We start from the raw sequence: 12451 nt of genomic DNA, 5'->3' as shown, positions 1-12451 counted from the left end.
GTCGGAGGTTCAGAGCCCTAAGGTGGAAACCAGACATGTCATTTACCCGACATGCCTACCACATTGTAAAACATTGGGATGCCTGGATATCAGGAGCAAGTGTTGAATCTCCAGTAAATTTGCCCTTCCTAATGCAAATGGAACAATTCTTAGAGGGTGTTCCTGAGGAAATAGAAAGATACATCCTAGATGGGAAACCCAAAACTGTAATTGAGGCAGGAGAGATTGGAGCCAGATGGGTGGAGGTGGCAGAGAAGAAGAAAACTGGTCGCAGTTGGAGCGGAGACCAGAAGGGACCACCCCAGACCACACCCTATTACCGGGGGCCGCCCAAAGCCCCACCTACCTCCCAAAGAACCCTCCAGACCCCTTATCGTCCCACCAACCCGTTCTCCAGCAACCCTTCTCGCCCCAGTGACCCGTCAGCTGGACGATGTTTTAAGTGTAATGAGCTGGGGCATGTAAAGGCCAACTGCCCCAAGAACCCCAACAGATTACAGTTCATTGCACCGGAATCACACCAGAGGTCCACAGGCCCAGATACCTCCCAGATACCCTTGGAGCGGAGGGAAACTGTGAGTGTGGGTGGGAAGAAGGTCACCGCGTGGAGGGACACCGGAGCTCAAGTGTCAGCTATCCATGCTTCCTTAGTGGACCCCAATTTAATCAACCCAGAGATCCAAGTGACGATTCAACCCTTCAAGTCCAACTCTTTCAATTTGCCTACAGCCAAGTTGCCTGTCCAGTACAAGGGCTGGTCAGGAATGTGGACTTTTGCAGTCTATGATGATTATCCCATCCCCATGCTGTTGGGGGAAGACTTGGCCAATCATGTGAAGCAGGCCAAGAGGGTGGGAATGGTCACCCGCAGCCAGGCTAAACAAGCCGTGAGGCCTAGCTCTGTTCCGGAAACTTCTATCAGGACCCAGTCAGAGGTGATGGACCTGGACCCCAGGCCAATGTCTGCAACAGCAGTAGTGGATCCAGTCCCAGAGACCCAGACGGAACCAGTCCCAGAACCGGAACCAGCCAAACAACCAACACCAGACCCCGTGTCAGCACTGAATCCAGTACTTGCAACCTCAACACCAGAGGGCCCCACCGAACCTGAACTGGCAGCAGCCGATAACCCTACACAAGAGGCTCAGCTGGAGCCTGAATCCCAACATAGCGCACCAGCGGAGAGCGGTTCACAGTCAACAGAAACAGCTCCATCCCCTATATCGCTTCCAGAGGGACCAAGCCTAGGTCCACAATCCCATGAGGAACTGATGTCTCCAGCATCAAGGGAACAGTTCCAGACCGAACAGGAAGCAGATGAAAGCCTCCAGAGAGCTTGGACGGCGGCACGGAGCAACCCACCGCCTCTCAGCTCTTCTAATCGATCCAGGTTTGTTGTAGAAAGAGGACTTTTATACAAGGAAACTCTTTCTGGGGGACACCAGGAAGACTGGCATCCTCAGAGACAGTTGGTAGTTCCAACTAAATACCGGGCCAAGCTCTTGAGCTTAGCCCATGATCACCCTAGTGGCCATGCTGGGGTGAACAGGACCAAAGACCGTTTGGGGGGGTCATTCCACTGGGAGGAAATGGGCAAGGATGTTTCTACCTATGTCCAGTCTTGTGAGGTGTGCCAAAGAGTGGGAAAACCCCAAGACCAGGTCAAAGCTCCTCTCCAGCCACTCCCCATCATTGAAGTTCCATTTCAGCGAGTAGCTGTGGATATTCTGGGTCCTTTTCCGAAAAAGACACCCAGAGGAAAGCAGTACATACTGACTTTCATGGATTTTGCCACCCGATGGCCGGAAGCAGTAGCTCTAAGCAACACCAGGGCTAAAAGTGTGTGCCAGGCACTAGCAGACATTTTTGCCAGGGTAGGTTGGCCCTCCGACATCCTCACAGATGCAGGGACTAATTTCCTGGCAGGAACTATGAAAAACCTTTGGGAAGCTCATGGGGTAAATCACTTGGTTGCCACTCCTTACCATCATCAAACAAATGGCATGGTGGAGAAGTTTAATGGAACTTTGGGGGCCATGATACGTAAATTCGTAAATGAGCACTCCAATGATTGGGACCTAGTATTGCAGCAGTTGCTCTTTGCCTACAGAGCTGTACCACATCCCAGTTTAGGGTTTTCCCCATTTGAACTTGTATATGGCCGTGAGGTTAAGGGGCCATTGCAGTTGGTGAAGCAGCAATGGGAGGGATTTACACCTTCTCCAGGAACTAACATTCTGGACTTTGTAACCAACCTACAAAACACCCTCCGAACCTCTTTAGCCCTTGCTAGAGAAAACTTACAGGATGCTCAAAAAGAGCAAAAAGCCTGGTATGATAAACATGCCAGAGAGCGTTCCTTCAAAGTAGGAGACCAGGTCATGGTCTTAAAGGCGCTCCAGGCCCATAAAATGGAAGCATCGTGGGAAGGGCCATTCGTGGTCCAGGAGCGCCTGGGAGCTGTTAATTATCTCATAGCATTCCCCACCTCCAACCGAAAGCCTAAGGTGTATCATATTAATTCTCTAAAGCCCTTTTATTCCAGAGAATTAAAGGGTTGTCAGTTTACAGCCCAGGGAGGAGACGACGCTGAGTGGCCTGAAGGTGTCTACTACGAAGGGAAATGTGCTGGTGGTGTGGAAGAGGTGAACCTCTCCATGACCCTTGGGCGTATGCAGCGACAGCAGATCCAGGAGCTGTGCACTAGCTACGCGCCAACGTTCTCAGCCACCCCAGGACTGACTGAACGGGCATACCACTCCATTGACACAGGTAATGCTCACCCAATTAGGGTCCAACCTTACCGGGTGTCTCCTCAAGCTAAAACTGCTATAGAACGGGAGATCCAGGATATGTTACAGATGGGTGTAATCCGCCCCTCTGAAAGTGCATGGGCATCTCCAGTGGTTCTAGTTCCCAAACCAGATGGGGAAATACGTTTTTGCGTGGACTACCATAAGCTAAATGCTGTAACTCGCCCAGACAACTATCCCATGCCACGCACAGATGAACTATTAGAGAAACTGGGAAGGGCCCAGTTCATCTCTACCTTGGACTTAACCAAGGGGTACTGGCAGGTACCGCTAGATGAATCTGCCAAGGAAAGGTCAGCCTTCATCACACATCTCGGGCTGTATGAATTTAATGTACTCCCTTTCGGGCTGCGAAATGCACCCGCCACTTTCCAAAGACTTGTAGATGGTCTCCTAGCGGGATTAGGAGAATATGCAGTCGCCTACCTTGACGATGTGGCCATATTTTCGGATTCCTGGGCAGACCACCTGGAACATCTACAAAAAGTCCTTGAGCGCATAAGGGAGGCAGGACTAACTGTTAAGGCTAAGAAGTGTCAAATAGGCCTAAACAGAGTGACTTACCTTGGACACCAGGTGGGTCAAGGAACTATCAGCCCCCTACAGGCCAAAGTGGATGCTATCCAAAAGTGGCCTGTCCCAAAGTCAAAGAAACAGGTTCAATCCTTCTTAGGCTTGGCCGGTTATTACAGACGATTTGTACCGCACTACAGCCAAATCGCTGCCCCACTGACAGACCTAACCAAAAAGAAACAGCCAAATGCTGTTCAGTGGACCGGAAAGTGTCAGAAGGCCTTTAACAAGCTTAAAGCGACACTCATGTCTGACCCTGTACTAAGGGCCCCAGACTTTGACAAACCGTTCCTAGTAACCACAGATGCATCCGAGCGTGGTGTGGGAGCAGTTTTAATGCAGAAAGGACCTGATCAAGAATTCCACCCTGTAGTGTTTCTCAGCAAAAAACTGTCTGAGAGGGAAAGCAACTGGTCAGTCACTGAAAAAGAATGTTATGCCATTGTCTACGCTCTGGAAAAGCTACGCCCATATGTTTGGGGACGGCGTTTCCACCTGCAAACCGACCATGCTGCACTAAAGTGGCTTCACACCGTCAAAGAAACTAACAGAAAACTTCTTCGGTGGAGTTTAGCTCTCCAAGATTTTGATTTCGACATCCAACACATCTCAGGAGCTTCTAACAAAGTGGCTGATGCACTCTCCCGTGAAAGTTTCCCAGAATCAACTGGTTAAAATCGTCCTTGAGATGTGGAAAATATTGTTAGTCTTTATGTACTTGGTAGTATATTTAGAGATGCATGTGTCTTATTAACTCTGTTTTCCTAGAGCTCCAGGAAGAAATCCCAGCCAGTGTTTCACCCTAGCTGAGATTTGGGGGGCGTGTCATAAATATAAAGGGAAGGGTAAACCCCTTTGAAATCCCTCCTGGCCAGGGGAAAGCTCCTCTCACCTGTAAAGGGTTAAGAAGCTAAAGGTAACCTCGCTGGCACCTGACCAAAATGACCAATGAGGAGACAAGATACTTTCAAAAGCTGGGAGGAGGGAGAGAAACAAAGGGTTTGTGTGTCTGTCTGTAGTCGTCTTGGCCGGGGACAGAACAGGAATGGAGTCTTAGAACTTTTAGTAAGTAATCTAGCTAGGTATGTGTTAGATTATGATTTCTTTAAATGGCTGAGAAAAGAATTGTGCTGAATAGAATAACTATTTCTGTCTGTGTATCTTTTTTGTAACTTAAGGTTTTGCCTAGAGGGGTTCTCTATGTTTTTGAATCTAATTACCCTGTAAGATATATACCATCCTGATTTTACAGGGGGGATTTCTTTATTTCTATTTACTTTTATTTTTTATTAAAAGTCTTCTTGTAAAACACTGAATGCTTTTTCATTGTTCTCAGATCCAAGGGTTTGGGTTTGTGGTCACCTATGCAAATTGGTGAGGCTTTTTATCCAACATTTCCCAGGAAAGGGGGGGTGCAAGTGTTGGGAGGATTGTTCATTGTTCTTAAGATCCAAGGGTCTGGGTCTGTAGTCACCTAGGCAAATTGGTGAGGCTTTTTACCAAACCTTGTCCAGGAAGTGGGGTGCAAGGTTTTGGGAAGTATTTTGGGGGGAAGGACGCGTCCAAACAGCTCTTCCCCAGTAACCAGTATTAGTTTGGTGGTGGTAGCGGCCTGTCCAAGGGGTAATATTTTGTACCTTGGGGAAGTTTTGACCTAAGCTGGTAAAGATAAGCTTAGGAGGTTTTTCATGCAGGTCCCCACATCTGTACCCTAGAGTTCAGAGTGGGGGAGGAACCTTGACAGGGGCAAAACTGTAAAATGAACATAATTCACCATAATCTTAACACTGACTAAATTGGGACTAAAGGTATTTTTAATTTATTGGTAACAAAGAGGAGAGAGGCCTGGCCAGATAGCACAGAGTGTAAACTAGAAATAATTAAAACAAATCTAGAATTGGCAAAATAAGACTTATATCCTGCAGCAAGAACTGTGTTTTACCTTTACTAACATGGTTTTCATTGCAAGACTGGAACCTAAATGAACAAAATGCATTTGTGATATTTTGTCCTCGCTTTTTATTCTTCACTTGCTCTCTAATTCACAAAATTCAGTAATTTATAATAGGTCTTATAGTCACTTGTGCAAATTTGGGAGGTTCTGCTACTATCAGTGTCTACTGGATAGTAAAATGTTTTATGGATTATATCCTGTATACATTGAACTATCTGATTTCAATATTAGCATATTGTTTGCCTTTTCTATGAGCAACATAATATAAATATATGCCTTGAGAAATCATCTAATAAAAAGTAGTAATATAAAGCAGAATTCAGAAAACAATTAGAATATTAATACAAGAAAGCATACGATAATTCCATATTATTTTATTTTTAACATAGTAATGAAATTCAGGAAGAAACCTCGTTTCCTTGAGTTCTTTGTTCAAGTTTTGCACAAAGCACTGAATGAAGAGAAATTTCAACGAATACTGGAATGGACAGGCAGTGTGAAAGATTTCTTAAGAAGGTAACTTTAAATTACAGTAGTAACATATAATTTTGGTTTCTGTCTTCAGAATTCCAGATACAACAAAGTATAAGGGCTCCATCCCAGGTAATACTGCGTCCATGGCTACTGGCGTGCTAAAGTTCCATGGACCTCAAGAGCTATACAGCCTCAGAGACTACACCCTATTGTGAGGGGATATTTCTCCCTTGCTAAGGTCTGTGTAAAGCCCATTTCTGTCAAGAATAGCTGCCCAAGCCTGTCTCTTTTACAGACTTTACTCAGCAATATGGCCATTGGGTGTGTGGCAGTGACATCAGGAGGACAGTTTTTTCATGAAGTTGATAGATTTCCACGCCATACGGCTAAATGCAGTGCCTTGCATAATGACAGGTTTCAGAGTAGCAGCCGTGTTAGTCTGTATTCGCAAAAAGAAAAGGAGTACTTGTGGCACCTTAGAAACTAACCAATTTATTTGAGCATAAGCTTTCGTGAGCTACAGCTCACTTCATTGGATGCCTTCAGTGGAAAATACAGTGAGGAGATTTATATACACACAGAACATGAAAAAATGGGTGTTACCATACACACTGTAAGGAGAGTGATCACTTAAGATGAGCTATTACCAGCAGGAGGGGGGGGGCGGGGAAAGAAAACCTTTTGTATTGATAATCAAGGTGGGCCATTTCCAGCAGTTAACAAGAACGTCTGAGGAACAGTGGGGGGGAGGGGGAAATAAACGTGGGGAAATAGTTTTACTTTGTGTAATGACTCATCCACTCCCAGTCTCTATTCAAGCCTAAGTTAATTGTATCTAGTTTCTAAATTAATTCCAATTCAGCAGTCTCTCGTTGAAGTCTGTTTTTGAAGTTTTTTTGTTGTAATATTGCGACTTTTAGGATTTCCAGGTTTATGGATCTTGGGTAGCAGATAGAATACCCCAGGTCGGGGTTCCAGGGGTGTGTCTGTGCGGATTTGTTCTTGTGCTTTTTCAGGGAGTTTCTTGAGCAAATGCTGTAGTTTCTTTTGGTAACCCTCAGTGGGATCAGAGGGTAATGGCTTGTAGAAAGTGGTGTTGGAGAGCTGCCGAGCAGCCTCTTGTTCATATTCTGACCTATTCACGATGACGACAGCACCTCCTTTATCAACCTTTTTGATTATGATGTCAGAGTTGTTTCTGAGGCTGTGGATGGCATTGTGTTCTACACGGCTGAGGTTATGGGGCAAGTGATGCTGCTTTTCCACAATTTCAGCCCATGCACGTCGGCGGAAGCACTCTATGTAGAAGTCCAGTCTGTTGTTTCGACTTTCAGGAGGAGTCCACCTAGAATCCTTCTTTTTGTAGTGTTGGTAGGGCGGTCTCTGTGGATTAGTATATTGTTCAGAGGTGTGTTGGAAATATTCCTTGAGTTGGAGACATCGAAAATAGGATTCTAGGTCACCACAGAACTGTATCATGTTCGTGGGGGTGGAGGGGCAGAAGGAGAGGTGCCGAGATAGGACAGATTCTTCTGCTGGGCTAAGAGTATAGTTGGATAGATTAACAATATTGCTGGGTGGGTTGAGGGAACCATTGCTGTGGCCTCTTGTGGCATGTAGTAGTTTAGATAGTTTAGTGTCCTTTTTCTTTTGTAGAGAAGTAAAGTGTGTGTTGTAAATGGCTTGTCTAGTTTTAGTAAAGTCCAGCCACGAGGAAATTTGTGTGGAAGGTTGTTTTTTTATGAGAGTATCCATTTTTGAGAGCTCATTCTTAATCTTTCCGTTTGCTGTAGAGGATGTTGATCAGGTGGTTCCGCAGTTCCTTTGAGAGCGTGTGGCACAAGCTGTCAGCATAGTCTGTGTGGTATGTAGATTGTAATGGATTTTTTACCTTCAGTCCTTTTGGTATGATGTCCATCTGTTTGCATTTGGAAAGGAAGATGATGTCTGTCTGTATCTGTACGAGTTTTTGTCTGGCTATGTAGACTCCCTCCTCAGGCCCTATGCTACCAGCACTCCCAGCTATCTTAGAGACACCACTGACTTCCTGAGGAAACGACAATCCATCGGTGATCTTTCTGAAAACACCATCCTGGCCACTATGGATGTAGAAGCCTTCTACACCAACACTCCACACAAAGATGGACTACAAGCCATCAGGAACAATATCCCCGATAATGTCACGGCAAACCTGGTGGTTGAACTTTGTGACTTTGTCCTCACCATAACTATTTCACATTTGGGGACAATGTATACCTTCAAATCCGCGGCACTGCAATGGGTACCCGCATGTGTACCCGCATACCCCACATTTTTATGGCTGACTTAGAACAACGATTCCTCAGCTCTCATCCCCTAATGTCCCTACTCTACTTGCACTACATTGAGGACATCTTCATCCTCTGGACCCATGGAAAAGAAGCCCTTGAGGAATTCCACCATGATTTCAACAATTTCCATCCCACCATCAGCCTCAGCCTGGACCAGTCCACACAAGAGATCCACTACCTGGACACTACGATGCTAATAAACGATGGTCACATAAACACCACCCTATACCGGAAACCTACTGACCGCTGTTCCTACCTACATGCCTCCAGCTTTCACCCAGACCACACCACACGATCCATTGTCTACAGCCAAGCTCTACGATATAACCGCATTTGCTCCAACCCCTCAGACAGAGACAAACACCTACAAGATCTCTATCAAGCATTCCTACAACTACAGGACTCACCTGCTGAAGTGAAGAAACAGATTGACAGAGCCAGAAGAGTACCCAGAAGTTACCTACTACAGGAGAGGCCCAACAAAGAAAATAACAGAACGCCACTAGCCATCACCTTCAGCCCCCAACTAAAACCTCTCCAATGCATCATCAAGGATCTACAACCTATCCTGAAGGACGACCCATCACTCTCACAAATCTTGGGAGACAGGCCAGTCCTTGCCTACAGACAGCCCCCCAACATGAAGCAAATACTCACCAGCAATCACACACCACACCACAGAACCACTAACCCAGGAACCTAACCTTGCAACAAAGCCCGTTGCCAACTGTGTCCACATATCTATTCAGGGGACACCATCCTAAGGCCTGATCACATCAGCCACACTGTCAGAGGCTCGTTCACCTGCACGTCTATGAATGTGATATATGCCATCATGTGCCAGCAATGCCCCTCTGCCATGTACATTGGTCAAACTGGACAGTCTCTACGTAAAAGAATAAATGGACACAAATCAGATGTCAAGAATTATAACATTCATAAACCAGTCAGAGAACACTTCAAACTCTCTGGTCACTCGATCTCTGACCTAAAAGTCGCAATATTACAACAAAAAGACTTCAAAAACAGACTCCAACGAGAGACTGCTGAATTGGAATTAATTTAGAAACTGGATACAATTAACTTAGGCTTGAATAGAGACTGGGAGTGGATGAGTCATTACACAAAGTAAAACTATTTCCCCACGTTTATTCCTCTCCCCCTCCCCACTGTTCCTCAGACGTTCTTGTTAACTGCTGGAAATGGCCCACCTTGATTATCACTACAAAAGGTTTTCTTTCCCCGCCCCCCCCCCCCCCCCCGGTAATAGCTCATCTTAAGTGATCACTCTCCTTACAGTGTGTATGGTAAGACCCATTTTTTCATGTTCTGTGTGTATATAAATCTCCTCACTGTATTTTCCACTGAATGCATCCAATGAAGTGAGCTGTAGCTCACGAAAGCTTATGCTCAAATAAATTGGTTAGTCTCTAAGGTGCCACAAGTACTCCTTTTCTTTTTGAGAGTTTTCCCTGGATCACTAGTATTAGTGAGCTACCATCCCTGCCGATAATTAGGCTGGAGAGAGTGGCCTAATGCAACTGGAAGAACAAAAATAATGTTTGATGTAATTAAACTATCTATAAACCTTTATATATACAGTAGAGTCTGCAAAGACTTTAAAAAAACTAGGATAAGACTTCTTTGAGATTCTGAACACCCACAACTCCCATTGAAGTCCATTGGAATTCCAAGTACCCTAGCTCTTCCTGCAGACAGATCCTTAATTAATATATTACTAACATTTAATGTTGTTGCTGGTTTATTAGGAGGAATAACCACTTTCTTGGTATCAAGGGAACTTTGGCAAAGGAAATAAGTGAGCTCAGTGTATCTGAAGACGCAAAGCAGCACACAACAGCAGTAATGGAGTTCCAAAAAGTGAGTTGTATTTTTATTTAAAGCTATATATCATTATCATACAGCAACAATATAAGTTCAATAATACAAACAAAATTAAACATCAGGAATGGAAACAGGCATATTTCCTAGCCTTTGGGATGCAAATTCCAAATCTGAATATGCCCCGGGCTAAAAGCCCAGGAAAAAAGATGGGCATTGCAATATTCCCTAAAGGCCAACAGATATAAGCTATTTCAGACAATGAAGGGTAATGAATTCCAAAATTCACAGAGAATACCTTTTCAGCGGCTCCCTTTGAAACTGAAGGGACTTTAGCATGAGCGCCTCCACTGATTACAACTGTGCTACCATCACACTCGAAGAGAGGTGTTGTCTCAAATAGATAGGTCTCAAGACATTTAGGGCTTTATGGATCAGTAACATCACTTTAGTCTCCACTCTCTTAGCTTTAGTTGTTGCAGGTCATCTGTAACCCATACTGACATGTAAGGATGGAGCTGGAGAAAAGGACTACCAAGGGCCACTTTATTGATAGTTGAAAAAGAGAGTTATACAGTTTTATCAAACTATCGATAGAATAGTCTATTGGCAGAACAATGTTCTCCCTTGGAGCCTTGTGGACATGCTTGGGTTCCATTAGATTCTGAGGGGAGATAACTGAAACAGATTACTGGCACTGCTGAGAGAGATGTGTCCCTTCACAAAAATCAAGAGGTAATGATCAGTCCATGAGATGTGTAAGATTGCCAGGGAATTACTTAAAAAAAAAAGAAAAGAAATATATTAAAACAAAATTAAAGTCTTTATCCTGCATTTTTTCAAGCAATTTGTGAAATATTTCTGTAAGGAGATTTTAAAGAAGTGTCCAAGTACTAATATGTATAAAAATTAAAAACAAAAGTCTCTAATATGATTATCTTCTTGGAATTTGTAAAGGGTAACAAAATTTCTCATTTGATAGCTTTCATACAACTCCTAAAATTCCTGCTTCTGTTGCATAATTAGTATCTCCTGGCATCTTTATTAGTGATTTATGTGATTGATTCTTTAGAAATTTTTTATCCCAGTACAGTTTCTTTGAATCCAGCTAATAGAAGTTTTCGGTGTAGTTCTGTTTTCATTCACTACAGTTTATAATATATGGAAATAAAGCCAGAGATTTTGCAGTATCAGAACTTGTCTTTTAAAGTGACAGGAAAAGAACTGTGATGATACAGAGTTGAAAAACATTGATAAGTGAAATAGATTATTCTCGATCCTGACCAGTATCCCAATTTGAAACATCTGGAGTATTCTCTCTTTCTGCAAAAAGAGTTTCCTGGGATAACCTTCTGGGATGCATAATATTTCCTTCAATGGCATATTTTGACAAATAGTTCTGAAATTCCATATTTTCTTTTATTATATACACACAAAAAGCATGAAAAATACGTCCTCCCACCCCACTCTCCTGCTGGTAATAGCTTATCTAAAGTGATCACTCTCCTTACAATGTGTATGATAATCAAGGTGGGCCATTTCCAGCACAAATCCAGGTTTTCTCACCCCCCCCCCCTTTTCCCACACACACACAAACTCACTCTCCTGCTGGTAATAGCTTATCCAAAGTGACCACTCTCCTTACATTGTGTATGATAATCAAGGTGGGCCATTTCCAGCACAAATCCAGGGTTTAACAAGAACGTCTGAGGGCGGGGGGGGGGGGGTAGGAAAAAACAAGGGGAAATAGGTTACCTTGCATAATGACTAAGTCACTCCCGGTCTCTATTCAAGCCTAAGTTAATTGTATCCAATTTGCAAATGAATTCCAATTCAGCAGTTTCTCGCTGGAGTCTGGATTTGAAGTTTTTTTGTTGTAAAATAGTGACTTTCATGTCTGTAATCGCGTGACCAGAGAGATTGAAGTGTTCTCCAACTGGTTTATGAATGTTATAGTTCTTGACATCTGATTTGTGTCCATTTACTCTTTTACATAGAGACTGTCCAGTTTCACCAATGTACATGGCAGAGGGGCATTGCTGGCACATGATGGCATATATCACATTGGTGGATGTGCAGGTGAACGAGCCTCTGATAGTGTGGCTGATGTTATTAGGCCCTGTGATGGTGTCCCCTGAATAGATATGTGGGCACAGTTGGCAACGGGCTTTGTTGCAAAGATAGGTTCCTGGGTTAGTGGTTCTGTTGTGTGCTATGTGGTTGCTGGTGAGTATTTGCTTCAGGTTGGGGGGCTGTCTATAGGCAAGGACTGGCCTCTTTCCCAAGATTTGTGAGAGTGTTGGGTCATCCTTCAGGATAGGTTGTAGATCCTTAATAATGCGTTGGAGGGGTTTTAGTTGGGGGCTGAAGGTGACGGCTAGTGGCGTTCTGTTATTTTCTTTGTTAGGCCTGTCCTGTGGGGTGGGAGGAGGTATTTTTTCATGCTTTTTGTGTGTATATAATAA

At 44.1% G+C, this 12451-nt stretch overlaps 1 protein-coding gene across 1 annotated transcript in view; it reads left to right on the top strand.

The window, feature by feature from the left end:
- CFAP54 (cilia and flagella associated protein 54) overlaps nt 1–12451 on the top strand; it is a 216676-nt gene that overhangs the window by 98719 nt on the left and 105506 nt on the right. The window contains exons 31-32 of the mRNA XM_084646844.1: nt 5730–5856; nt 9914–10025. Coding sequence (XP_084502970.1) covers nt 5730–5856; nt 9914–10025 — 239 coding nt within the window. The remainder of the gene's footprint in view (nt 1–5729; nt 5857–9913; nt 10026–12451) is intronic.

The sequence above is a fragment of the Lepidochelys olivacea genome (genome assembly GCF_965140295.1).
Source record: "Lepidochelys olivacea isolate rLepOli2 genome assembly, chromosome: 1".
Classification (NCBI taxonomy): domain Eukaryota; kingdom Metazoa; phylum Chordata; order Testudines; family Cheloniidae; genus Lepidochelys; species Lepidochelys olivacea.
This window is presented reverse-complemented; position numbering and strand designations above follow the sequence as displayed.